Genomic DNA, 25,024 nt, shown 5'->3' on the forward strand with positions numbered 1-25,024 from the left:
GGATGGATAGATGGATGGATAGATGGATGGATAGATGGATGGATAGACCTGCAAATACACAACATAAGTATTAGAATGAAAATTAAATTATGCTAGTCATCCTTTCTTTCAATCATGAAACAATATATATCAAGGAAAATTTTCCACACCTGTTAATTTAGACAGACACCTTTGTTTTTAATGTCTGTAGTGTTTTAGAGGCTTGATGAGCCATAATTTATAAAACCCATCCTCTATTAACGGGCATTTAAATTGTTTTAATTTTTAAAAATCTTTAAACAGTGCAGGAAATACCCCTACCCATAGACGTTTGTTGAGTAGTCCTATAATTCCATTTTGTAAAATTCTAGAAGATTTAAGAGTATTCAGGTACCAGGTTTTCTATACACAAACCAGAACTAATTTCTCTATCATTCCCTTTTATCCATGCCTCTTTGACAAGTGGAAAAAATTGTTAACTTGTTTTCATTAGACTTACAATTACCAATGAGTTTGAGTACTTTTTCATACATCTCGGGCTTTTTAGTTCTTTTTGTGCGAATTACCTGTTTATAACCTTAGTCTATTGTTCTGTTGAGTATTTATCTTATTGATTTGTAAGAGCTACTCATGCATCATGGTAATTAACCTACAGTTTTTCTCACTCATTTTTCTTTCATTGTGATTTGTGTGTGTGTGTTTTTTTAACCAAACAAAAAATAAATATTTATACTGTCAGACCTATCCATTGTTTAAATGATTGGGGGCTGTAGTGTGTTCCTTGGAAAGGACTTCACACACACAGATTGTACACTATATAATATCCATCTTAATTTTCCTCTGTTGCTTTCATGGTTTTATTATTTTACTTGGTGTACTTTTTACTCTACCTCAGGTTTATCCTAACACAGGATAGCAAGTAGATTCACTTTTTTCTAAAATGTTCAGCCATTTATTTCAATGCTATTTATTACCTGGCTCATCATGCTTTTAATTCATTCTGGTCCTACTTTTTATCAGACAGGTGAGGATGAAAAGGGAACACTGGGTATTTAAATGTACCTCTGGCGACATGAATAAGCGGAAGCTCTTTTGTTTTCACAGAGATCTCATGGAACAATCAGCCAGTCCAAAATTCCAAAGGGGAGTGCCTCCACAGCTCTGTTTCATCGGAAGATGTCTGGAAAAACTGTTCCTTAGACGAAATTGAGAGGACCTTTTGCCAAGAGGTAAGAGTGTCTCCCTAACACCAGGGTCCTCTAAAGCATGAGCAGAGGAAATTGACAGCTGTGAAAAACCATTAGGTCTGAACATTATTTCTAAAATTTGTTTTGATCTTACCTCCACCTCCCCAAACCCTGAGGCCTCCTCCAACTCCTGATGACAGTCCGTTGGTAATAGTAAGGGGGGTGGGAGGCTGATTCTTAAGTATCTCCTCTGTGCTACTCACAGACTAAATCTGGTAAGAAATATTCAAGACTTCTATAAGGACATGAGACAACTTTATTGAGTAAAATAAAGGAAAACTTGAATAAATGAAGAGCTCTTTTTTGGTTTTTGGATAGGAAGATTCAGCATTGATATCTGCTCTTCCTATATCTGGATGGAGATATACATATATATATATTTTTTCTTTTGAAAAGTTATAATAAAGAATCTACAGCACCACATAAAAAATAATTTATAGGGGTGCCTGGCCAGCTCAGTAGGTAAAGCATGCAACTCTTGATCTCAGGGTTGTGAGTTTGAGCCCTACGCTGGGTGTGGAGATTACTTAAAGATAAAATCTTTAAAAAAATCTTACAAAAGGTATAATATTTAAGACTATATGGCACTGTCTTACCCAATTATTGTTAGGTAATGGATTGATCTTTATATGTGAATTTAGCATATGATATCAGCCATTCCAATAAAGTCAGTAAAGTGTGGTGGGATTGGGGAGTGTAATTATTAGGATAATTCACTAGGCAGCCATTTGGGGGAAAAAGCTTGTAACCTTCCATTCTTCACACCAAAGTAAATTCTATATGCATCAACTATTTAAATTTAAAAATAATGTGGGTGAAAGTTTTTTAATCTTGAAATTGAGACTACCTTTTAAGCATGATGTAAAGCCCAAAAACCATAAAGAAAAAGATTGGTACATCTGATTACATTTAAATGAACAGCTTTTGTACAGCAAAATTTTGTGTAACAAATGGGAAACTTGACAAAATATGGGCCGCATAAACCAGAGATAAATCGTAACTATTCTGAAGGTACGTAGAACCTTTAACAATGAATATAAAATTTTCAGGAGAAAAATGTCAATGAGGAAAAAAATTAACAAAAGCCAGTGTTCATCAAGGTGTTGGAGAAGTGAGTATATGCAATACTGTGTTGGTAAATTAGTAAAACTTGTTTTCTGTTATTGTTGTTAATAAATTTATTGTTTTCATAAAAACAGAACCATTACAAAATGCATTAGCATTACAAAAAAAGTAAGCAATTCTGAAAAGTACAAAGTAGAGAGTATAAATTATTCAAAATCCACCACCCAGAAATAATCAAAGGCAACATTTGGCGAACATAATTCTAGGTCTGTCTTTATTCATATATATAGAAGGATGGCTGCCTTGGTGGGTGGGTGGGTGGATACATGGAAAGAAATAATTTTATAAGAAGAGAATCATGCTCCTTTTTACAAATAAGACATAGTTAATTTAAACGTCTTTGAATTTACCAGAAGTAAAGGAGACATGGCCGCCCTGGTAATTAACCCTTCTGTGGGGCCTCCCGTGTGCCAGGCCCTGTTGGGTGTTCCCCTCCTCAGTCTTCACAGCAGCTCTGTGAGCGAGGCACTGTTATTATCCCATCTTCCACCTGAGGAAACTGAGGCATGGAGGGGTTTAATGACCAGCCCAAAGTTATACTACCAGTCAGGACTGGGGCCGGGTTTAAGTTCAAGTTCTTGCCAAGTCCAGCATCAAGTGAAGCTGAAGATGTATCTGTACTTTGGACAAACATTTCTTTACCACAAGATATATTAGGTCCCAAAAGGGACTTCGAGACAGGAAAAGAGATTAAGAAAGCCATTAAGAGTTGCAGAAATTATGGTGTTTTTGAAGGATCTTTCGATTACAGGCAGCGCAGGGTGGGCTCTCACTTCTTCGCCCCTCCCTCCCACCTCACAAGTTTTGTTGTTTCTGTTTTGTTCTTAGTCAGGGTTTACAACGATATTGATATTTACATTTCATTGTGTTCCTATAATTCCCCCAGTTGTTTTGTCTTCGATTCGTATTTACGTGGATTTAATGCACATCACTACACTCCAGTGCTTACCATAGTTAATCCCTTTCAGAGTTCATTATTTTGATTTATTTTGGGGCTGGCTGGATTTCATTGTCAAGTAATTTCCTTAAGAAAGGCTCTTGGGTGCTTTATTCCCTTTGTTTTTTCACACTTGAGACTGTCTGCCTCTGACTTTCCTACTCGAACAGCGTGGCTGTGTGTAATTCTTCCATCTTGCTTTCTCGTCCTCAAAATGTTATAAGCATCGTCCCATTGTCCTCTGGCACTGGGTGTTCAGGAGAAAAAGCCTGAGGTCAACAACTGTTTTTGCCCCTTGTAGGTGATTCTCTTTTTCTACCTGAATGCCTGAAGTTTTGTTTTTTGTTTTGGGGTTTTTTTTGGATCCTTGAAATTAAAAAGTGAAACTGAGCTGTACTTGCATTAAGCATTTTGTCAAAGTTTCCTGGACCACAGGGTGTTCTTTTGATGGACAGATCCAGCCCTTCCTTCACTTCCAGAAAACTTTTTCTGTGTCACTAAAACCTTCCCCCACCTTCCCTCCTTCCCTCTGTGTTCCCTGCGTCTGCCCTTCCTTCAGGGTTATTCCCAGTTATCCTCCTGTTGGGTCATCTTGGTCTGTCCTCCAGAGCTGGCACCTGCTTCCTGACTTGCTCTGGTCCTGCCATTCTCCTCCACCTTCAGTGAGAGTCTTCCGAGCCATTCCTTCATTACTCAGTTGAACTTCAGCCTTGCCTCTTACACTTGCTGTTTCTAATTTATTAACTCCTGTAATGATATTATTTTTGTTTTCTAGCTTCCTCGCTTTGAAATATCCCTTCCCTTTCATTGTTTTGTCATCCTGACTTCAAGCTTTTCTTATAATGAATTCATATTCTTAGTTTCTTTTTCTGGCATGAAACCTTTGTAGGTGATGTGTCTGTATTTGTTTGTATTATGTTTCCTTACAGACTGGGTTCTTTGTTTTTTGCCTGACCTTTCTTTTCTTTGTTTCTTTCTTCCTACAGTTTTCCGTTGTCTACATATACACAAATCACACATTATCTTATGGGTGGACATTGAGATTGCTTCCTGTTTTGTGCTAATCCAAATGATGCCACTGTAAGTGGTTGCACATGTATCTTTTGGTGCACCTGTGCAAAGCTAGGAATTATGCTTATGAGTGGAATTACTTGCCAGGTTGTAGCAGACATGCTCCTCAGCTTTAATTGGCGGTATCAAATTGCTTTTCAAAATATCAATTTACACTCCCACCTGAAGCATATGAGAAAGAATTCCTGTTGCTCAACCTACTCACCAACGCTTGATATTGTTAGACTTTTTTTTTTTTTTAAGATTTTATGTATTTATTTGAGAGAGAGAGCACAAGCCAGGGGAGGAACACAGGGAGAGGGACAAGCAGAATCCGCACTGAGCACGGAGCCTATTGCGAGGCTGGATCCCACAACCTTGAGATCACAACCTGAACAGAAACCAAGAGTTGGATGTTCAACCGACTGAGCCACCCCGGCGCCCCAATACTGTTACAGTCTGATGCAGATAGAATGTCATCTCGGCTATGATTTTAATTTCTATGTGTCATAGCTTTTTACATTTTGCAACCTTTCTTTAGAACATTTTTGGTAAAAATATATTAGTTTTAAACAAATGTTTATTGAGTGGCTGCAGCATGCCAAATTCTGATTCATTCTAGGTAATTATTAGTGAACAAAACAGACACAATATGCTCTCGTGGAGATTGCACGAACTCACATCAGGGAGAGAGGTGTTAAACAAACACATTCATAAATGTGACAAATATGGAAAAGGACCTCATTTAGATAGGGGATCAAGGGAACATTTATACACATTAAATGTACAAACAGAAAATTAGCGTATCTTTCTCTGGTCTGTCAGTAACATGATGGCATGCCACACATCACTTAAAAGCATGATGTAGATACAAGTTCTTACAGGAAAAAATATCATGATATAATGTTAAATGAAAAAAGCACCTGTCACATCTGAATGTATAGCCATGATCGCATTTTCGTAAAGTTATATGTTTATATGATCATTATGGGAGTTTTTGCAACACTATATAAAAAAACTGGATGGAGAGACTTCCAGATATCTTTATGTCCTTCTTTTTACTTTGCTGAATTGCTTGCATTTTCCCCTTTTGTTTCATTGTAAACAGTCACAATGAGAATCCCTTAAAGGTTTATACATATCACCAAGATACTATGTCTGTTTCACTCCCTGCTCTTTTCCTAAAATCTCTTGATTATGTCAAAAACATTCTCCTAGAAAAAAACCTCAATGGAAACCAATGTCATCAAGATATTAAAAGTGGATTTCATTAATCCAGTTAATACACTGAGACCGTACTCCACATCTGGCTTTGGCTTTTCTCTGTGAACCCACTTCCCTGAAAGAGATAGGGGCAAATTTAACCACATTTTGGGTTAGTTTTGTGCAACTTTCTAAGAAATTTAGGCCCTGCAGTTCTCTAAATATTTTTAAAGGTTTTCCCATTAGTTTTCCAACGTTCCTGTGTACCCTATGGAAATTTCAAAGAATTGCTTCTTACTCCTTGGTGGGTAGAGACTCTTGTGCATGTATTTCTATGTTCCAACAGGTTGGGTTTTTTTTTTTTAAGTCACCTTATATACCAGGCTGATGGTTATTTTGTTTCTCATTGCAGTTAGCGGGAAAACTGAATTCAGACAAAGTGGAGAGGGTTGGAAATATCGGAGAATATTGTTATTACTCAATAACAAACAGCAGGAAAACCTTTGGAAATAAAACCAATCTTCATCGTATTTTTATGAGCCATATAAAAATCAGTGGTTAACCTACTTTACTGAATTTTAGAAGTCCCATAAGCGAGGTTCATTCACCCTGATTCTTTGTGATTCCCCATTAAAAAAAAAGAATAATTAAAGAAATGTACAAAGTGTACTCTGTTTATGCAATCTTTATATTAATGATTGTCCTTACTCTAAAAGCTACTTCTGTTTTTAATAAAATGTTGCCAGCTTTTTTGTTTGATTGACCTGACTTAATCAGGAGAAACCTAGCATGGGCTCACAGTAGGAACGGCTTGAAAGTATATTAAGAAAGATGTATCAAACTGGCAGATCCACCGAATATTTTTAGCTCTGAAATTTGAGGTGGAGCTATTATATGTGCTGTTTTTCCCTGAGAAACTTGTCTGCCTTGTCAGTTGAGTAGCTGTGACTGGGGATACCGTTCTGTAGCGAGCTCATCAATTAAACATTTGAAGTTCAGTACATGCCATCGTAACCTTTTTGATCAGTTTTTGGAGGGGAAAATGTGACGAGGTTTTGGTAGAAATAAACTGGTTGAATAGCTCTGTGAAGTGGATTTCTATCAATGCAACACTCGAATTTTCATTCCCTGCAGCTTCCCAAGTCTTATGAAAAGGTTGAAAAAGCCCTGAGTGCAGGGGACCCCTCCAAAAGTGGATATGTGTCTTTGAATTACCTAAAGATTGTCTTCGACACCTTTGTATACCGATTACCAAGGAGAATTTTTATCCAGTTAATGAAAAGGTAAGAGTCCCATTGTTTCCTTGGCACTTTTTTTCCCCAAACGTCAACCGTGAGAGTAAGGAGTAGCTTCATTTATTTTTTATTAATGTCTTGGACTTTTTTTTTTTTCTTGAAAATTTCAAACACATGCAAAAGTAAAGAGAATACTGTAATGAATCCACTAACGTACCCACTGCTCAGCTTCAATGTTCAGCTCGTGGTCCATCATTTCATTTCTCTTCCTGCTCATTTTTCCATTAACCCCGGATATTTTTTAAAGCTTTTATTTATTTGAGAGAGAGAGCACAAGCAGGGCGAGGGGCAGAGGGAGAGGGAGAAGCAGACTCCCCACAGAGCAGGGAGCCCCATGCAGGGCTTGATCCCAGAACCCCGAGATCATGACCTGAGCTGAAGGCTTAACTGACTGAGCCACCCAGGCGTCCCAACCTCAGATGTTTTTGAAACAAATACCAGATATCATATTTCACTGAAAAGATCTCACTACGTCTTTCTAAAAGATAAGAACACTTTTTAAAAACATGGTAGAAATACTGGTTTGCACCTAATAGAATTATCAATAATATTAATAAATATCCAGCCAGGGTTCAAATCTAACCGAATGCGTCAGATTTTCTTTTACGATTTGAGTCAGGATCCAAATAAGGTCTGTACATTGCAATTGATTGATTTGCCACAATTCTGTTTTCAGTCTGTAGGGTCTCTCTCCATTTGTTAATTTGTTCCTTTATGATGTATCTATTATGAAGTATTTATTACGTGGAACTTCTTACAACCGACATCTGTCTGATCTACAGTGACATTTGACATGTCTTCCTGTTTCCCATTCCCAATCCCCCGCCCCTAAATGGATAGAATTCAGATACATGTTCAGGTGTTTTGGCAAGAATACTTCCTAGGTGGTGGCAAGCATGTGTGTGGACTGGTTGTCTTCCTTTTCATGATGTTAGCAGCCATGGTGGGTCATACTTAAATCTGTGTATTCACTGGGGATTATAAAGTGGTGATATTCCACATCTATCATTTCTTCTTTTATTGGTAGGAGTACTTCTGTAATGAAAGCTTCCCTTCTTCAACTGCTTGGTAACAATGAGACACACTTAGTCTAAGAAAGGCAAGATATTCTTGGTTCTTTCCCTTCACTTACCACCTTCCAAAATAATGAATTGGTTCCCAAGCATTCTCCCAAAGTGAGCAATGAATGATTTTTCTTTAAAAAAAATTATCATAACTCATGAACGTCCACATATTTGATGTGTTTCAGTTCATCATTATTCTCACTGATCTTCAGTGTGTACCATCTTGGCCAGCGGGAGCCTTTCATGTTGTCTGCTGGGTCCTGTTGGTGCGACCCTGATAGTCCCTGATAGCTCTCTTGCTTTCTGATATGCTTCTGGCTCTTCTGGTACATTTCTTGCCCCTGACCTGGAATCACCCATTTCTCCAAGGATCCCTGTTTCCTTTGAAAATGGTACACATAGACCAGACTCTGCATAAGGAATACTGTCTTTAATTACCTGGTGCTCTGTCCAGGTAACTCAGAGAACCTTGTCTCAGGGGAAGTAGGGTAGAGGCTAATGGAAAGATTGTCTTGTGAAATTCTGGATAATTGGTGGACATCTAGGTTTACCTAGAAAGGAGAGGCAAGAGAGAAGAAGGGAAAAATAGTATTTTTATTTATTTATTTATTTATTTATTTATTTATTTATTTATTTATTTATGAGAGAGAGAGAGAGCGCGCCTGAGCGGGAGGGAGGAGGAGCAGAGAGAGAATCTCAAGCAGGCTTCTAGCATAGAGCCTGACACGGGGCTTAATCTCAACACCCTGAGATCATGACCTGAACTGAAATCAAGAGTCAGACGCTTAACCGACGGAGCCACCCAGGCACCCCAGGAAAAATAGTATTAAGTGAGGCCAGCTAGATCCATTCTGCACAGGCTCCTCTTTCCTTCTCGACCCTCTGTACATCCAGAGAGGATCACCATGTCATGCCACCATGGCTTCTAGAGTAAAAGGCAGTATTTGGCCTTAGGAGTGAATATTTCCATGGCTCAGAAAACAGCTCTGTTCTTCTGTCTATACACGGTGACAATTTTTAGGAAATACTTCATTGGATGACTAAAAGTCATTTAGTCATTTCTTTTTATTTTCAAAATTATACAAGTAATAAGAGCAATAATAAAAATAAAATGCAAAAAGTCACAATCCACCTTATGTAACAAATTTATTGCTTTCACGTTTCCATACTCCATTAACCTGTATCCACATACATATGTAATTTTTATGTATTTGTAATTAAAATACACCTACAGTTTTACATTGTGCTTTTCAAATAGGAATGCATATCACAGACATGCATCCTGTTGGCTTCATCATCTTCAAAATTATAATTTTATTTTACGATTTTATTAGAGAGAGAGCACAAGCAGGATCCACATTGAGCACAGGGCCCAATGCGGGACTCGATCCCAAGACCCTGAGATCATGACCTGAGCCAAAACCAAGGGTCTGGTGCTCAACTGACTGAGCCACCCAGGCACCCACAAAATTATAATTTTAATGGGTGCATATTGAGTCCCTTTCTCTGCAGACATTAGGGGAGGTGCTAAGAATGCAGAAATAAATTACAAATAGTCCCACAGCAGTGGGGACCACCAGAGCGATGGCAGCTCTGAAGACTATAATCGGCATGCAGAGTGAACTAATAGGACACTAAGGGCAGCCAGGATTGTGCCATTATGACACCCTGTTCTCACCAGAGACCCAGGGATTTCTGAGTTGTGCCCTCTGTTGAATTCACCCAGAATTCCCAGTAGAACCAGGCACAAGGGACAACAGCAAGGTAAATACCCAAGTACTGGTATCTTGAATTATAAATTAGGTTTGTCTTCTGGTGCACATATCTGCAAGTAAAGATTTGTCCTGTCTTCCTGGTCAACTCTTCCCTTTATAATTATGTGGTTACCTTTCTATCCCTCTGGCTTTTATGGCCTGTCTTCTCTGCTAGTAAAATACCCATAACAGTTTTCTTTGGATTAGTGTTTGTCCGGTATATCTTTTCTCAACCATTTATAGTCACTATTACCACGTTTTAGGTGTGTTTCTTGTAAAATAGCATATCTGTAATTAAAAAATCGCAAATGAACATCTTTGCCTTTTTAGTGGTCAAGTGTAGCATGTTCCCAAGTCTTGTGACGGGCATGTTTGGGTTTTTTTCCTTCTACTGCTTTATTATCTTTCTGATTTCCTCGGGTCTGTCTTTTTCTTTTTCCCTCCTCCACTGTGTTTGGTTCTGTCTGAGTTTTCCTTATCATGCGTTTTCCCCTCCACTGTCTTGAGACTTAAATATTTTATTCTATTCTTGTAGAGGAGGTTACCCTTAAAATTTTAATGTGTTCTGAACTTGTAAAGCCGAAAGTTCACAATATTTCTACTGTCCTGAATAAAACAAGCAGCTTCAATGTACATGTTCCTATTGGCTAGTGTTTCGATCCAGCCTTGTTTTGATAGTACCTGAATTAGTCTCTATTATTGGGTTTGTTGTTTTTTGTTTTGTTTTGTTTTTTACAATCCATGTTTGTTTAGGTTTTCCCATGTTTACCAGTTTGTTGGCTCATCACTGCTGCTTCAGTCTCACCCCTCGTTCAGAATTCAATTTCTTGAAGTATATCCTGTAGTAATCCTTTAAGTGACGTGCTGTGAGTGGGCGGGGAGGGGATCAGTCTTTGTTTTCAAAAATGTCTATTTTCCACTTACTCTTTAATGAAGATTGTGCAGGGAATACAATTCTTGTCTGAGAGTTATTTTTTCTCAGCACTTTGAAGACATTCTTCATGGTCTTCTGGCCTCTGCTGTTGCTGTTGAGAGTCTGCTGTCTAATTGCCAGTACTTTCTGGGTGATCTGTTTTTTCCTTTTTCTTTTTCTGGTTGCCTTCAAGATTTTTCTCTTTGTTTTGTTACTTTACAGTTTCCCTACAATGTGTCTTGTTAGAGATGTCTGTTTATTTAACCTCCCCAGACTCATGCTGTCTCACGGTGAGAATAGTATTTTTCATGAATTCTAGAACATTCCTGCTGCTATTCTTTGGGTATTGTCTCCACCCCACTCTTGCTGGCCTTTTCTTCTGGAAGTCTTATTAAATATTTGTTGAACCTCCTCCTTCCACTTCCCTTGTCTCTTAGACTCTCTTGCATTTCCCATGTCTTTATCTGTCTGGACTCCATTCTGACTGTATTCCTAGAATCTGTTTTGGTTCACTCTCAACTGTGCCCGAACTTCTCCCAGTCTTGCGGTCCTGCGTCTCCTAGCCCCACATGGGCATTAAACCCCATCCTCTTAGTGACTGTGGGAGATCCCAGGGCTGCCTTTAGCACAGCCTGTTCCGTCCAGGTCTGATAAACTCCCTGGGCTCTTGTGGGAATAACACATTCTCCCTGGCCCATGCTTCCAGCACCTGTGGATTTCCCTTTCTTGGTTTCAACTTCCACCGTATGTTTAAAATCATTTTCTTGATATATTTATTCCATTAGGTGTTGATATAGTTGATATATTTCTGTGATTAGACCAGGAGGTTGGGGAGAGATCCACTGTGTTGCCAGAAATCTTACCATTAAGTGTTCATGCTGGCTGGGAAGTTCGAAAAGTCTCCGGAGAGTAAACAGAGCTGAGTGGAAGCTTTGAGAGATGAAGAAGAGTCTCCCACGTGGGTGGCTGGAGAAAGACATTCCATCCAGAGGAAGTAAGCAGCATTCCACCGGGGCTGGTGGACGGGGTCATGACCGCTCGTTCGGGCTCTTTAGTTCTATAGACCAGAGTGTTTCTAACCACTTCGCTGTTGAGTCTTTGGTTTCTTTAGATTTGCACGTGTTTGTTTGTTCATTTATTTGCTCAGCCAGTCCACAGATGGTTTTGGAGCTTCACTATGTACCAGGCGCTGTGCTAGGTGCTAGGGACTCGTTGGAGAGGAAGACATGATCCCTGCCCTCAGAGAGTGCTACCTGCTGGTGGGTGAGGTGATAATGCACAGATACACCTGGGCTGAAAGGAGGTGTGCAGTGTGACGGGGGCCATTGTGAGAGGGGCGGGGAGGACCTCGGGAATCTTCTCTGCAGAGTGAGCTTTAAACAGAGACCTGAGACACCAGGGGGAGAGCCCGGGGATGGGCAGCCCCAGCGTGCTGTGTTCCGGGGCCTGGCAGAAGCCAGGGGGCAAGAGGGAGCCGGAGGTGGGATAGAGGGTGGGCATGGGCCCGGGAGGGGACTGGGATCGTGGCCATCGCCGAGGGGTCAGGGACAGGCTTTGTGTTCAGTTCAAGGCCAGAGTGCGAATACTTGTGTGCGTTTTTATAACGCTTGCCAAATCTGAAAAGGTAATAGTGATTTATATCACCATCAACGTTGTATGAGTGTTCTAGTTTCATATTCCTTCTGGGCATTGAATAGTAACATTGTTTTAAAATATTGATAGCTTAAGAGGTATAAAATGATGCCTCATTATTGTGTTAATTTATATTTCTCGGCGCAGTATTGGGCTTGGACATTTCCGTGAGCCTGGGCGTTAGTCGTATCTCCCCTGATGTGAATCCTCCTCTTGTCCTGACTGGGTAATGCCCCCACTGCTGGTATCTTAAGTCAATTTTATCACCTTTTTGTTTAATAATTTTTTATAATTAATTAATTATTAAGAGATAACCCTTTTCTGTCATAAGCAGAGTAGCTTCGTACAGCTGTTCTTCCCAGCTTGCTGCTTCCCTTTCATTCACGTGACACCTCATTGTTCTGAAGTTTACATTTTAATACAATCAAATACATTAATCTTCTTTTGGAATGTCTTCTGTTGCTTAATCTATAAATTCATCATTCTTGCCCAGGCTTGATATAAAAACGCTTTTCTACTCCGCTTGTTTTTCTTACTCTTTGAAAACAAAACACGTTAATTCATCCTGACATAAGGTGGGCATCCAAATTCACATTCTTTTCCCAGATAGATAATCTGTTTTACCGCCACCACTTATTATTCTTTCCCCATTGTTTTTAATGTCTGCTTTGTCAAACATTCAATTTTCTCCATAATTTGGTTTAACGTGTCCTTCTAGTCTGTTCCGTCACTCTACCTCTCTCTTGTACGTGGACGTTTCTGTACGGTGCTGTCCACACTGGCCCATCAAACTGCCCTGTTGTTTTCTGTCTTACCTCTAGAGAAGACACTGGGTTCCCGGCACTGTCACAGTGACTTCTTGAATTTAGAGGGTGATTGTTGGGGACTTACCACTCATTATGTCCCCTCCTGGGAAGAGAGAATCTCCTGGATTCTACCATGAAAGCACTGGCCCCGTGAAACAGACATTAGAGGTGGGACTAGGTGTCACCCCCAGTGGCCGCAAGTGGCACCGGGGGTGGCCTGGCCCCAGGGGAGTGCTCTTTCCTCCCCGCCTTACTGTCCTCTCCAGCCACCCAGGAGGTGGTACAGTGCAGACCAGTGGGAGGGACAGTGTGGGGACAAGGGAGCAGTTACTGAAAGGGTGTTGCCAGAAGTGAGCCCCCTGAACTCCCCTTGACCCGCACTCGCAGTGTCATGGGTCCATGATTGTGCTGGGCAAATTCTCTGTGACTTTTGTATCTAAAAAATGATTGAAAAGTTCACTAAAAAAATCTGTACAAGAATGTTCATAGCAGCTCTAGTCATAATTGACCCAGATGGGAATGGGCCCAAGTGTCCTTAAGCAGGTGATTGGATAAGCAGACTGGTCCATCTGCACGATGGCATATTTCTCTGCAGTAGGAGGCGATGAGCTTTCGATGCAGACAACACGGATGAATCTCAGAGACATTCGAAAGAACCAGTCTCAAAGGCTGCTACTCTAGGATTCTGTTTATATGACATGCAGGAAAAGGCAAAACAATAGGATCAAAAAAGAGGTCGGTGGTCTCCCGGACTCAGGGTGGGGCAGGCCTGACTCCAGAGGGGCAGCACGGGGAAGGCTGTGGGGTGATGATGCTGTTCTGCATCCTGTGTGTGGTGGCGGCGACGTGAATCTGCACATGGGTTAAAACTCGTGAAAGTAAAAAAAAAACTCATGAAAGTCTACACCAAAAGTAAAAAGTTCATTTTAGTGCATCTTAATTTGAGAAATAAAATTTAAAAATACATCCTTTTTAAAAGAAAATGGCAGACAACATAGGAAAGAATAAAGCAGGAAGTAAAATAAAATCTAAACCCTCATAATAAAATGGTTGGAGAAATTATTCTTACTATCCAATCCAAGATTGGATAGTATAGGGAGAAAAAAAAGGCATCTTTTTGAGTTTGTTGTTTTTAAAAAAATACTGAAGATCTAGGGCCTAAATTAAACACCCTAACATCTTGGTAATAAGGCATAAAATCTTGACCAAAATAATATTTTAGAGACCTTAAAAAGCCATTTTCCATATATATTTATATTTTGATGTAATGGTAGACTTTAATTGAACAGCTAACTTGACCTTTTATTGCTAACGTGCTGTGCTTTTCAATGTTGCCTAGCCTTTTATATAAAGTACATCTGTTAAAAATAAAATTAGTGTTTAAACATGAAGAGTGATGTTTGAGTGAGAGCTGAGGGGATGGAGTAAATGCAGTGACTTGCTATGACTTGTGTATTCACCAGAGATACTTGCTCATCCATCATGCGAGCAGGTTCTCGCTCAGAAACATCTCCTGGTGAGAATTTTCCCACTCACCCCAGTAACATTAGCAGCCCAACAGAAGCTATACAAGCAGAAACAATAAGGCATTTAGGCCAAATTACATTAAGTGTAGAAGCAATACCCAGTGGTGTGTTTTCAGTTATTGTCCAAACCTCTTTAACCCACATGTCTAGGATCTCTTCCATCTGTGTGACATTCTGGAAAAGACAAAACAATAGGAATGGAAGAGAGATCAGTAATTGCCAGGACTAGGGGCAGAGGAGGGTGTGACTCCAGAGGGCAGCACAAGGGAGCTTTTGGGGGTAAGGGAGCTGTTCTGTATCCTACCATGGTCGTCTTAACCTCCGACATACATTGGTCAGGGTTCAGGCAGAAAGCAGATGGACATGAGTTTATTGAAGGACCTTTACACATGTGAGGGCAAGATTAAATGAAATCAGTAGATGGGGAAGCATTTTTCTCTCTTAGGCCTGAAGGGGTAGGAGAGGGAGCAGTTACTGAAAGGAGCAAGACAGATAGCTAAAGCGGAGGTCACCGGAGAGCAGATAAGGTCTAAGGTAGAAGAACATGGCCATGGCCACGTGGCAGCCCAGCAGGGAGGGGGCTGGGGGAATAATTAGCCCACCTTCTCTCCTCTTGCCTTCCAATCCCCTGAGGTACCCAATCTTCATTTCACAGGATCTCAGTGCTTGATGGTCACCTCTTTATTGGGCTGCCTGAACTGGCTCAAGGCACAGTGCGTCCTGTAGAACAGCACCCTAACCCCTGGGGATTGCCTCTCAGCTGATTGTAGATGAGTCATCAGCAAGCTACCAACCGTTCTATCAAGTCTGTTCTGGTGATGGGATATGTTCTGCATGGGATAGACCAGCATGTTCTGTGGCTCTGGGGTTATTGCCACACCATCACCACCATCAGATGAGTCCCTTAGTTCACTTCTGTGATGCGCAGGACACCCAGGTGATGCCTAAAGCATTCTGGAGGTCCACAGATGATGGTAAGTGGCAGAAGCGTTTCAGGCAGGCAAGGCAAATTTGTATCTGGAATATGTATTGAGACAAATCACTGCTCCCTCCATGTTGAAAGAGGTCCAATGGAGTCTTTGCCAGGTGACTGGGAATCCCACCTGGAGAAAGGAGCCATGAAAGGGCTCAGTGTGGGCCTCTGCCATTTGCAGCCTGGGTACTTAGCTGGGCAGTAGCCAGCTCAGCTTTAGCGATGAGAAGTCCCTGTTTTCAAACCAATGCAAAGCGTCCGTTCCTCTCTCCATGACCACTTTTGTATGGAAGCCCATGAACAAACACCAGGACAAAGTGACTGACCGGCACCTTCAGGGCAGGTCAACTTTCCTCCTGATAATCTGTGTGGATGCTTACCAGTGGGCACTTACATGGGACATAAATACCTTTATAAGCTGTGCTTCTTTTCTGTGATGAGACAAAAATTTACACTATAGCCTGAGCCTTGCAAATTGTTTCTTACTCAGTGCCTCACTCAGAGCTGCTGGGTTACCCAAGAACAGCAGAGCAGATCAGAATAGCAGGACAAAATTGTCTCCAAAATCCAGAGACACCCTTCAAGCATATGAATCTTTTTCTGTGATAGGCAGCAAAAGGCTAATTAATCGGTCTTTCACTTTAGAGGGACGAATAGTCCCTCTAAAGCATACCATAGACATGCCTCTGGATTCCCGGGAAACTTTATCAGACTGGAAGACCCTTGAAATTCCGTGAGGTTTATCTTCTCTGCCTTTCTGAGGCCTCTGGGATATTTGTTATTTCATTCTTAGTAGATCCAGTTAATATAATATCATGCAGTGGGCCAGTGTGATTGTTATAGCATACCAGAACAATCCATAGCTACTTAATGGGGCACCTGGGTAGCTCAGTCCGTTGAGTGTCCAACTCTTGATTTCGGCTCAAGTCATGATCTCGGGGTTGTGAGATCAAGGCCCACGTTGGGCTCTGCACTCAGTGCAGAATCTGCTTAAGATTCTCTCATCTCCCTCTGGTCCTCGTCCCTGCTTGCTCACTCTAAATAAATAAATAAATATCTAAAAAAAAAAAAAATACCTGTAGGACCTTCTGGGCAAGCCTTGATCAGAGTTCCTTCACATTATAATATGGCAGGAAGCAGATGAGTTGACATAGTCTTGAGATAAGATTTGGAGGTATACTAATCTCCCTGCCATGTAAAGGGAAACTGTTGAAAAGGAAATTGAAATGTTAGCATTTGATATGTCTAGAACTACATACCAGATGCCAGGGGCTGTGTTGATTTGCATGTGTGATTGGCATCATCACTTGATTAAATTTGCAATAATCCACAGTCATTTTCAAATAGCCAAGTAACTTTTGCACTGGGACACAGTGATTTAGATGGAATATGGTAGAAGTCAACCTCTTGCCCTCATCTTTTATTCTTTGATGCACTCCAGGGAGGTGGTAAGCTTTTTAAATCCTCTGCTAAAGTGTTGAGTTTTCCACTTGCTCCTTCCTATCATCATAGCCCCTTATTTCATGGATCAAAAGACAAATGTGAGAATTCTGCAGTGACTAAGAATAATTATTTCCATTATGTATTCTGAGCCTGGAGAAGTAACCACAGGATGAGCCTGTATCCTTACCGGACCCACTACAACATGGACTTGGGCTTCATCTCTCATCCATAAGCCTCCACTGTGACCCAGCAGACTGTGCTGGCACTTTGGCTCTCCATGGATTATCATTAGTTCAGAGCCACTATCTAATAACCCTGAATGGTCTAGGTATTTCCTTTCCCTTCGTGCATAGTCATTGTGGTAAATGGCTGAAGGATCTTCTGGGCAAGGTTTGAGGGAAGATTCTCAGTATATGCATATGGCTATATTGTAGGGTTGTTCCTAAAAGGTATCCAGATTCCCCCTTAATTAAGGGGCTTTGGGTCTGTGAATTGGTTTTGGTCTGTGACCTGAGCAACAGGTCATGAATCCCCATTTTAAACGACTGAAGTCAGGCTTCTGCCCATCAGACCTAGAATTTTCCGTGTATTCTGAAAATATCAGGCAGCACCTTGGTCTTTCCTAAGGACCTTGTGTTCAGTTAGCTAGCGCCAGAAACCCTTGTGGGCTGAAACACCTGATTATTCTCTAGCTTATTGTGGTGAGTACTCCCAAGGTGTACTATAGAAGGAAGTTTCCCAACTGCCAACTATGAGGACATCTCATGGCTGTTAATATGTTAGCACAACATCATGAATATCCATGAGGGGAAAATGTGCGATGTTGCAAACTTATTTTGTTTGCAGAATGACGCTGCCCTAGATGGTCATATGAGTGATGTGCATAACTCACTTCTGTGTTCGCACTGCCACCAGACCACTTCAGGCCCTCACCTCCTCTCTCCTGGATGCGTAGTTCTGAATTCCCATATCACGGCACCCTGGAATGGGATGATGGATTGTGTAGTGTGGAATGTGCTACAAGTGATGTGTCATTTACTAATAATAAAGTTAAAATGTGCAAGTGATTTTGTTTTCTGGTAAAGTACAGCGGTTGCCCCTCAGTTAATGCCACCTTCAGTTACTGCATGCCCTTATCTTTGAAGAGAGAAAGGGGCATGCCCATACCTTGGCCGTATGTGGGGATGTTTGTCTGGGACATGGGCAGCAGCAATGTGGACTGGGACTTGGCAAGCCCCTGGCTATTATTTCCTTTTATACACAAGACAGCTTGAGCCTGTATCGCATGCACTTTGCTCAGTCCAACACCTTCCCTCCCTCCTCCAGAGTTTATGTGGCTTTCTGGTGGAATTTTATTATCTTGATCCATTTGCCCTGTGGCCTGTTTCTCTTCGGTGACCTGCAAATCTCGGCCCTATAGCTGCTGTTCTCTCTGTGGCCTCTGGTGGGGCCCCCATAATCTCCCTTCAGAGGATCCTTAGAAATGCAGTCTTGGTGGGCTTGGGGAAGAGGATGCTAAAGTCCTTGAATGTGCTCTTTCTTACCAACACATATTATTAGCTCAGAAGCAAATAAACCAATTCTAAATCATGATGCCTGGGGCAAACCTACCCCAGATGAGGCAATCAGGGAAGACTTCTTGGGGAGATGGCATTTAAGATGAGCCCTGCATGAAAGCATCAGGCATGCAGAAAGGAAGTCTGCTTTGTAGCACAAATTTAGAGCACACCAGTCACGTTGTATTTGTTGTGGAAGAGCATTCCAGGCCAACAGACCCATGCAGAGGCCTTCATGGAAGTGGGAGCCTGGTATATTTGAAGATGGGAGGAAGGGAAAGAGGTTAGGGACAGAAGTCAAGAGTTTAATACTGGACATGTTAAGTTTGAGATGCCTGTTAGAAATCCAGCTATTGATGTTGAGTAGGCTGTTGGAAGCTCAGAAAAAGAACTCCAGGCTAGAGAAAGAAATATGGGTATCAGCTTTGTACAGATCAATATAGATGCTATCTAAAGCCAGAGAACAGAGGAGGTTGCCAAGAGAGTGCATATGGATAGAGAGGAGAAATGAGAGATGGGGATTTTTAGCATTAGTGATTGGATGGTGGAAGAAGAGTCAGCCAGTGAGGTTGTTCATTTCCCACACTTGTTACATCCTCCTTTTGTCTCTTACCATCACCATCCCCACCTGTTGCAGGTCTGCCCATCTTTTCTGTTCTGATGACTCTCCTCCTGGCTGAGCCTTCTTGGTCCCTCTGGCTAATGGGATTAGTCTCTTCACCCTGTTTCTCTTTGCACCTCCTCCGACAGTACCCACTGGTTGAATGGAATCCAGACTGTTTTGGAACAATGTGACAAATCTGTGTTTTCTTTCCCCTTCTCCATAGATGGAGTCATGTGCTGCTCTAAGTCTCTACCTGGATTCATGGGATGGGAAAGTTGGATGGGAATGCTACTGGGCCCCCAACATCAGAATCCAGAGGGAGAGCTGCCTGAGGGGAAAAAAAAAGAGAGAGAGAGAGAGAGCCCCTGGGACATTTTTAAGACTAAAAGACTCAGTTATATCTTTGTGACCTTTGGATAATGTTCACTCATGTGATTTCTTAGAAAATTGGCACTGATTTTTCAAAAACCGTTTCATTCATGTGTTTATTCATATTAATTATAAAAGCTGTGCAGGCTCAAACTGGAAAATAGGGGAAGCCATGAAGAAAAAACAAATTACCCATCATTGTAATAGCCAGAGATAACCACTACTGATATTTTAGTATGTTTCCTTCCAGAATTTCTTTGTGTGCACACGTTACGCACACTCCATGCACACTTAACATCGTTGCAGTCACATATAAATTATGGTCTGTTTTCTCACACACAGTATTTTATCAGGAGCCTATTTTATGTTGTTGGAAAACCTTTGAAATTAATTTTTAATGGCTGCAGCATGTTTTGTTAACCCTTGAGTCAAAAGTTTAAGCATTTCTAAGGTTTCCATTACATATTGCTCAAATGCACTTCAGGAAGGTGTTAGTTTATTTTTACAAGGGCGGCTTGTGAGAGGCTTTTTGCCAGTATTCCACACTGCCACTTATAGATCCTTGCGAATCTGACAGGTGGAAGCAGAGTTCCTCACTGTTGTTTTGATTTGCAGGTCCTTGGTTGCTGTTGTGCTTGCATATTTTTCATGTTTAAAAGTTTTATGTACTTTCTCTGTGAATAATTATTCATCCGTGACCTTTGACAATCTTCTATGTTTCAAAAATGTTTTACTCCAGTGTAAGTTACTAAAATAAAATTCATTCTCAAGGGCATAGTTTAATGAGTTTGACAGGTGTATCTATTTATCTAACTCCTGCCATAGTCAATATATGGAATACTTCCATGACCCTATAATTCTACTCTTGGCCCTTTGTAACCAACCCCTTCCTTCCCTGACCCTCAGCTCCAGCAACCACTGATCGTTCTCTGTTGTTGTCACTATAGTTTTGACTTTTCTAGGTGTTCTCATGAATGGAATCATACAGGATGGACCCTTTTGTGTTTGACTACTTTCTTCACTTACCATGTTTTTAAGATTCATCCGTCTTGTTGCATATCCCAACATTTCTAATTGCCAAGGAGTGTTCCACCATATTTGTTTACCACAGTTTGTTAATCCATTCACCAGTTGACAAACATTTGGGTAGTTTTCAGTTTGGGGTCATTACAGAAGATACTTTATAAACATTTACATACAATTCTTGGTGTGTATACATGTTTCCATTTCTCTTGGGTGAATACCTAGTAATAAAATTGCTGGATTGTAGGTAGGTTTGAGTGTATATTTAAATTTATAAGACACTGTCAAACTGTTGTCCAAAGTAACTGTACCATTTTGCAGTTCCATCAATAACATATAAGAATTTCAGATACTTTGCATCCTCATTAACGCTTGGTATTGCCAGGCTTCTTAATTTTACCCATCCTAGTAGTGTGTAGAGGTATTTCATTTTGCTTTAATTTGCATTTTCCTGATGACTTACAATATTGAGCCTATTTTCATGCAATTATTGACCATTCATATATATTCTTTTTAAAAGTATATGTACAGATTTTTGGTCCACTATATTGGACTATTTATTTCCCTATTATTGATTTGCCAGAGTTCTTTATATATCCTAGATATGAGATCTTTGTTAGCTACATATTTTCGCATATTTACTCTCAGTGTGGCTTGCTTTTCTCTTTTCTTAACTCTGTATTTTGAAGTACAAAAGTTTTTAATTTTGATGAAATATGTTTTATCTACTTAAAAATTTGCTATGGGTAATTTTTACGGGAGATCCATTTCTAGTCAATTTTTGTGTATGGTGTGAGGTAAGGGTGGGGATTCACTCTGTTTCTGTCCAGATATCCAGTTGTTCCAGCATCATTTGTTGAAAAGACTGTTATTTCTCTGATGAACAACTTTGCACCTTTGTTGAAAATCATTTGACTATATAAGTGTGAGTAGGTTTCTGGACTCTAGTCTCTTCCATTAATCTATAGGTTTATTCTCACATCAATACCACACTATCTTGACTACTGTAGCTAAATAGTTAAGTCTTTTTTTTTTTAATATTTTATTTATTTATTTGACAGAGAGAGACATAGCAAGAGCGGGAACACAAGCAGGGAGAGTGGGAGAGGGAGAAGCAGGCTTCCCGCGGAGCAGGGAGCCTGATGCGGGGCTCGATCCCAGGACCCTGGGATCATGCCCTGAGCTGAAGGCAGATGCTTAATGACTTAGCCACCCAGGCACCCCGCTAAATAGTTAAGTCTTGAAATTAGGTTGTGCAAGTCCTCCAGACTTGTTCTTCTCTTTCAAAATTGTTTGACTATTCTAGAGTCTTCACCTTTCTATACATTTTAGAATCAGTTTCTCAATGTTAAAAAAAAGCCTGTTAGGAATTTGATTGTGAATACAGTGGGGAGAATTGCCACTTTAACCATATTCAGTTTTCTATTCCATGGACATGGTATATCTATATCTTTCCATTTATTTAGGTGCTTAATTTACATTATATTTAGTAGTCATATGTCCTTAAGCTCCTTTTGGTTCTGACACTTTCTCAGACTTTCCTTGTTTTTTAATGACCTTGCCAGTTTTGAGGATTATTGGTCAGATATTTTATAGAGTGTCCCTCAACTGGGATTTGACTGATTAGACTGGGGTAATGTGTTTTTGGAAGACCACAGAGGTAAAGTATCATTCTTGTCACATCCTATCAAGGGTGCATAGTATCAATATGACTTGTCACCATTGAGGTTGACCTTGATCATGTGGCTTAAGATAGTGTCCTTTTATTTTCAAAGATTTTATTTATTTGACAGAGAGAGACACAGAGAAAGAGGGAACACAAGCAGAGGGAGTGGGAGAGGGAGAAGCAGGCTTCCCGCGGAGCGGGGAGCCCGATGCGGGACTCGATCCCAGGACCCTGGGATCATGACCTGAGCTGAAGGCAGACACTTAACCATCTGAGCCACCCAGGCGCCCCAGTGTCCTTTTATTTTCAACCTGTATGTGTCTTTATATTAAATGTGCCTTTTGGGGTGCCTGGGTGGCTCAGTTGGTTAAGCATCCAACTCTTGACTTGGGTTCAGGTCATGATCTCCACTAAGTGTGGAGCCTGCTTAAGATTTTCTCTCTCCCTATCCCTCTGTCCCTCTCCCCACCACCACTTGCACATTCTCTCTCTCTCTCTCCCTAAAAAAACAAAACAGTAAATTTGCCTTTTTTGTGAAAGCATAAATTTGGATCTTTTTAAAAAAATCCGATTGTGTTTAGTCCATTAAAGTGTTTAGTCGATTAATATTTAAAGTAATTAATGATATATTTGGATTTGGGCCTCCCATTTGTGTGTGTGTGTGTGTGTGTCTGTGTTTTTTTGCTTTCTGCTTGTTTGCTCTTTTTCTTCTTTTCAGATAATTGGAATATTTTTTAGAATTCAGTTTTAATTTTCTTATGGTCTTTTAAGCTATACTTCTTTGTATAATTTTTCATGGGGGTTATAGTATACATCTCTACTGCTCCCAGCCTGCATACAATTAACACTGCACCACTTCACATAAAATGTAGAACCTATGTAAGCAATATGAGTCTGCATTCTGCCCTCTGTGTCCTTTATACTGTGGGTATTATATGTGTTATACTTACCTATGTAATAAACTTCACAAAACAATGTTATTACCTTTTTGCTTTATATAACTATGAATAAATTAAGAAGAGAAAAGGCAAAAAAATTAGCCTTTGTATTTTTTCAAATATTTACCATTTCTGATACTTTCTTCATTCTTTTCTGAGGAGTTGAGGTCTCCATCTGCTATCATTTCCCTTCAGCCTGAAGAACTTCCTTTATCAAGGTGTGCTAAAGATAGATTCCCTTAGCTTTCTTTTATTTAGAAATGTCTTCATTTATCCTTCATTTCTGAGGAATTTTTCTTAGATGAAAAATTCTTGGGTGACTTTTTTTTTTCTTTTAGCACTTCATGATGTTGTTCCACTTCTTTTAGCTTCCATGATTTGGGATGAGAAGTTAAATTGTTGTTCTCCTGCATGTGATGAGTAATTTTTCTCTTGTTGCATTCAAGATTTACTCCTTGAATTTGACTTTGTAATGAGCCTTGGCATGGCCTTTTTCATGTGTATTCTACTTCATTTTTGTTTAACATCTTCAATCTGTAAATGGATATCTTTAATAAAATTTGGGGAAATTTTGGCCTTTCATTCTCTCCTCTCCTCATGTGATTCCAATTGCATGTATGTCAGACTTTTCTCCCTAGTAATGTTCCACTTTCCTGTTTTTTAAAATAGGCTCTAGGGCGCCTGGGTGTCTCAGTTGGTTAAGCGACTGCCTTCGGCTCAGGTCATGATCCTGGAGTCCCGGGATCGAGTCCCACATCGGGCTCCCTGCTCAGCAGGGAGTCTGCTTCTCCCTCTGACCCTCCCCCCTCTCATGCTCTCTCTATTTCATTCAGTCTCTCAAATAAATAAATAAAATCTTTAAAATAAAATAAAATAAAATAAAATAGGCTCTATAATTTTATTTTATTTTTTATCTTATTTATTTTATTTTTTAAATTTTATTTATTTATTTGAGAGAGAGAATGAGATAGAGAGAGAGAGCATGAGAGGGGGGAGGGTCAGAGGGAGAAGCAGACTCCCTGCTGAGCAGGGAGCCCAATGCGGGACTTGATCCCAGGATTCCAAGATCATGACCTGAGCCGAAGGCAGTCGCTTAACCAACTGAGCCACCCAGGCGCCCATTATTTTTATTTTTTAAGACTTATTCATTTGAGAGAGCGCGTGTGCATTCAGCATTTTGAATATTAAATTGTGAAGACTCTAAATTTTGCTATTATTATTTTTTCAATGAATGTTGTTTCTTTTGTTTTAGAGGCAATTATCTTGGTTGGACTCAAACTGCCTATTCTGTTTCTTAGGTGGCAGCTCTGATCTTAGTTCAGATCTTTTGTGTTTAGCTAAGCAATTTTGAGTAGGTTCTGATCATGTGAGATTCAGAGCCAGTCAAAAATGTGGTAGGACAGAATTTGGGGATCCCTCTCTGGTTCTTTCTTTTCTAGGATTTCTTCTTTCTCTCTAGGGTTATGGTTCCCCTGGGTTTGGTCTTCTAGTTTTCCAGGACATACTTTTTTTTTTTTAACTGATGTGCTTGCCACCGGTCATGCTGCAGTGCATAGCCCCAGGCTGAAAGCCTTGAAAATACTCTTCACAGCTCCACTCCTGTCATCATGGATTCCCTACCAGAGTGTGCCCACTTCTGTTCACTCTGTAGTGCTTTTAGGTAGCTGCGCTTTGTATTATGCCCAGAGCTTATTGTGACTGTCTGCCGGGGGATTGGTCCACTAAGATCTTAACTCCACCATCACTGGAAGAAGAAATCAAGTTTTAGGTTTTTTTACTTAATGTTTTAAGAAAATCACCAATTTGTTATGCATATTTATGATAGATAACTTTGCAAGTCTGTTGTTTGGCTCTTAAATTGTTGTTTCAGTATTTCTGGTATATGGAAATTTTTTATGTTGACGTTATTAACTGGGGAAGT

General features: G+C 40.3%; 1 protein-coding gene across 1 annotated transcript in view; it reads left to right on the forward strand.

Moving 5' to 3' along the window:
• Positions 1-25,024, forward strand: part of EFCAB6 (EF-hand calcium binding domain 6) — a 215,743-nt gene that overhangs the window by 61,219 nt on the left and 129,500 nt on the right. The window contains exons 8-9 of the mRNA XM_034987337.1: positions 1,084-1,208; positions 6,676-6,824. Coding sequence (XP_034843228.1) covers positions 1,084-1,208; positions 6,676-6,824 — 274 coding nt within the window. The remainder of the gene's footprint in view (positions 1-1,083; positions 1,209-6,675; positions 6,825-25,024) is intronic.

This window comes from Mirounga leonina, unplaced genomic scaffold, assembly GCF_011800145.1.
Source record: "Mirounga leonina isolate KUSES-001 unplaced genomic scaffold, KU_Mleo_1.0 Mir_418, whole genome shotgun sequence".
Lineage (NCBI taxonomy): Eukaryota > Metazoa > Chordata > Mammalia > Carnivora > Phocidae > Mirounga > Mirounga leonina.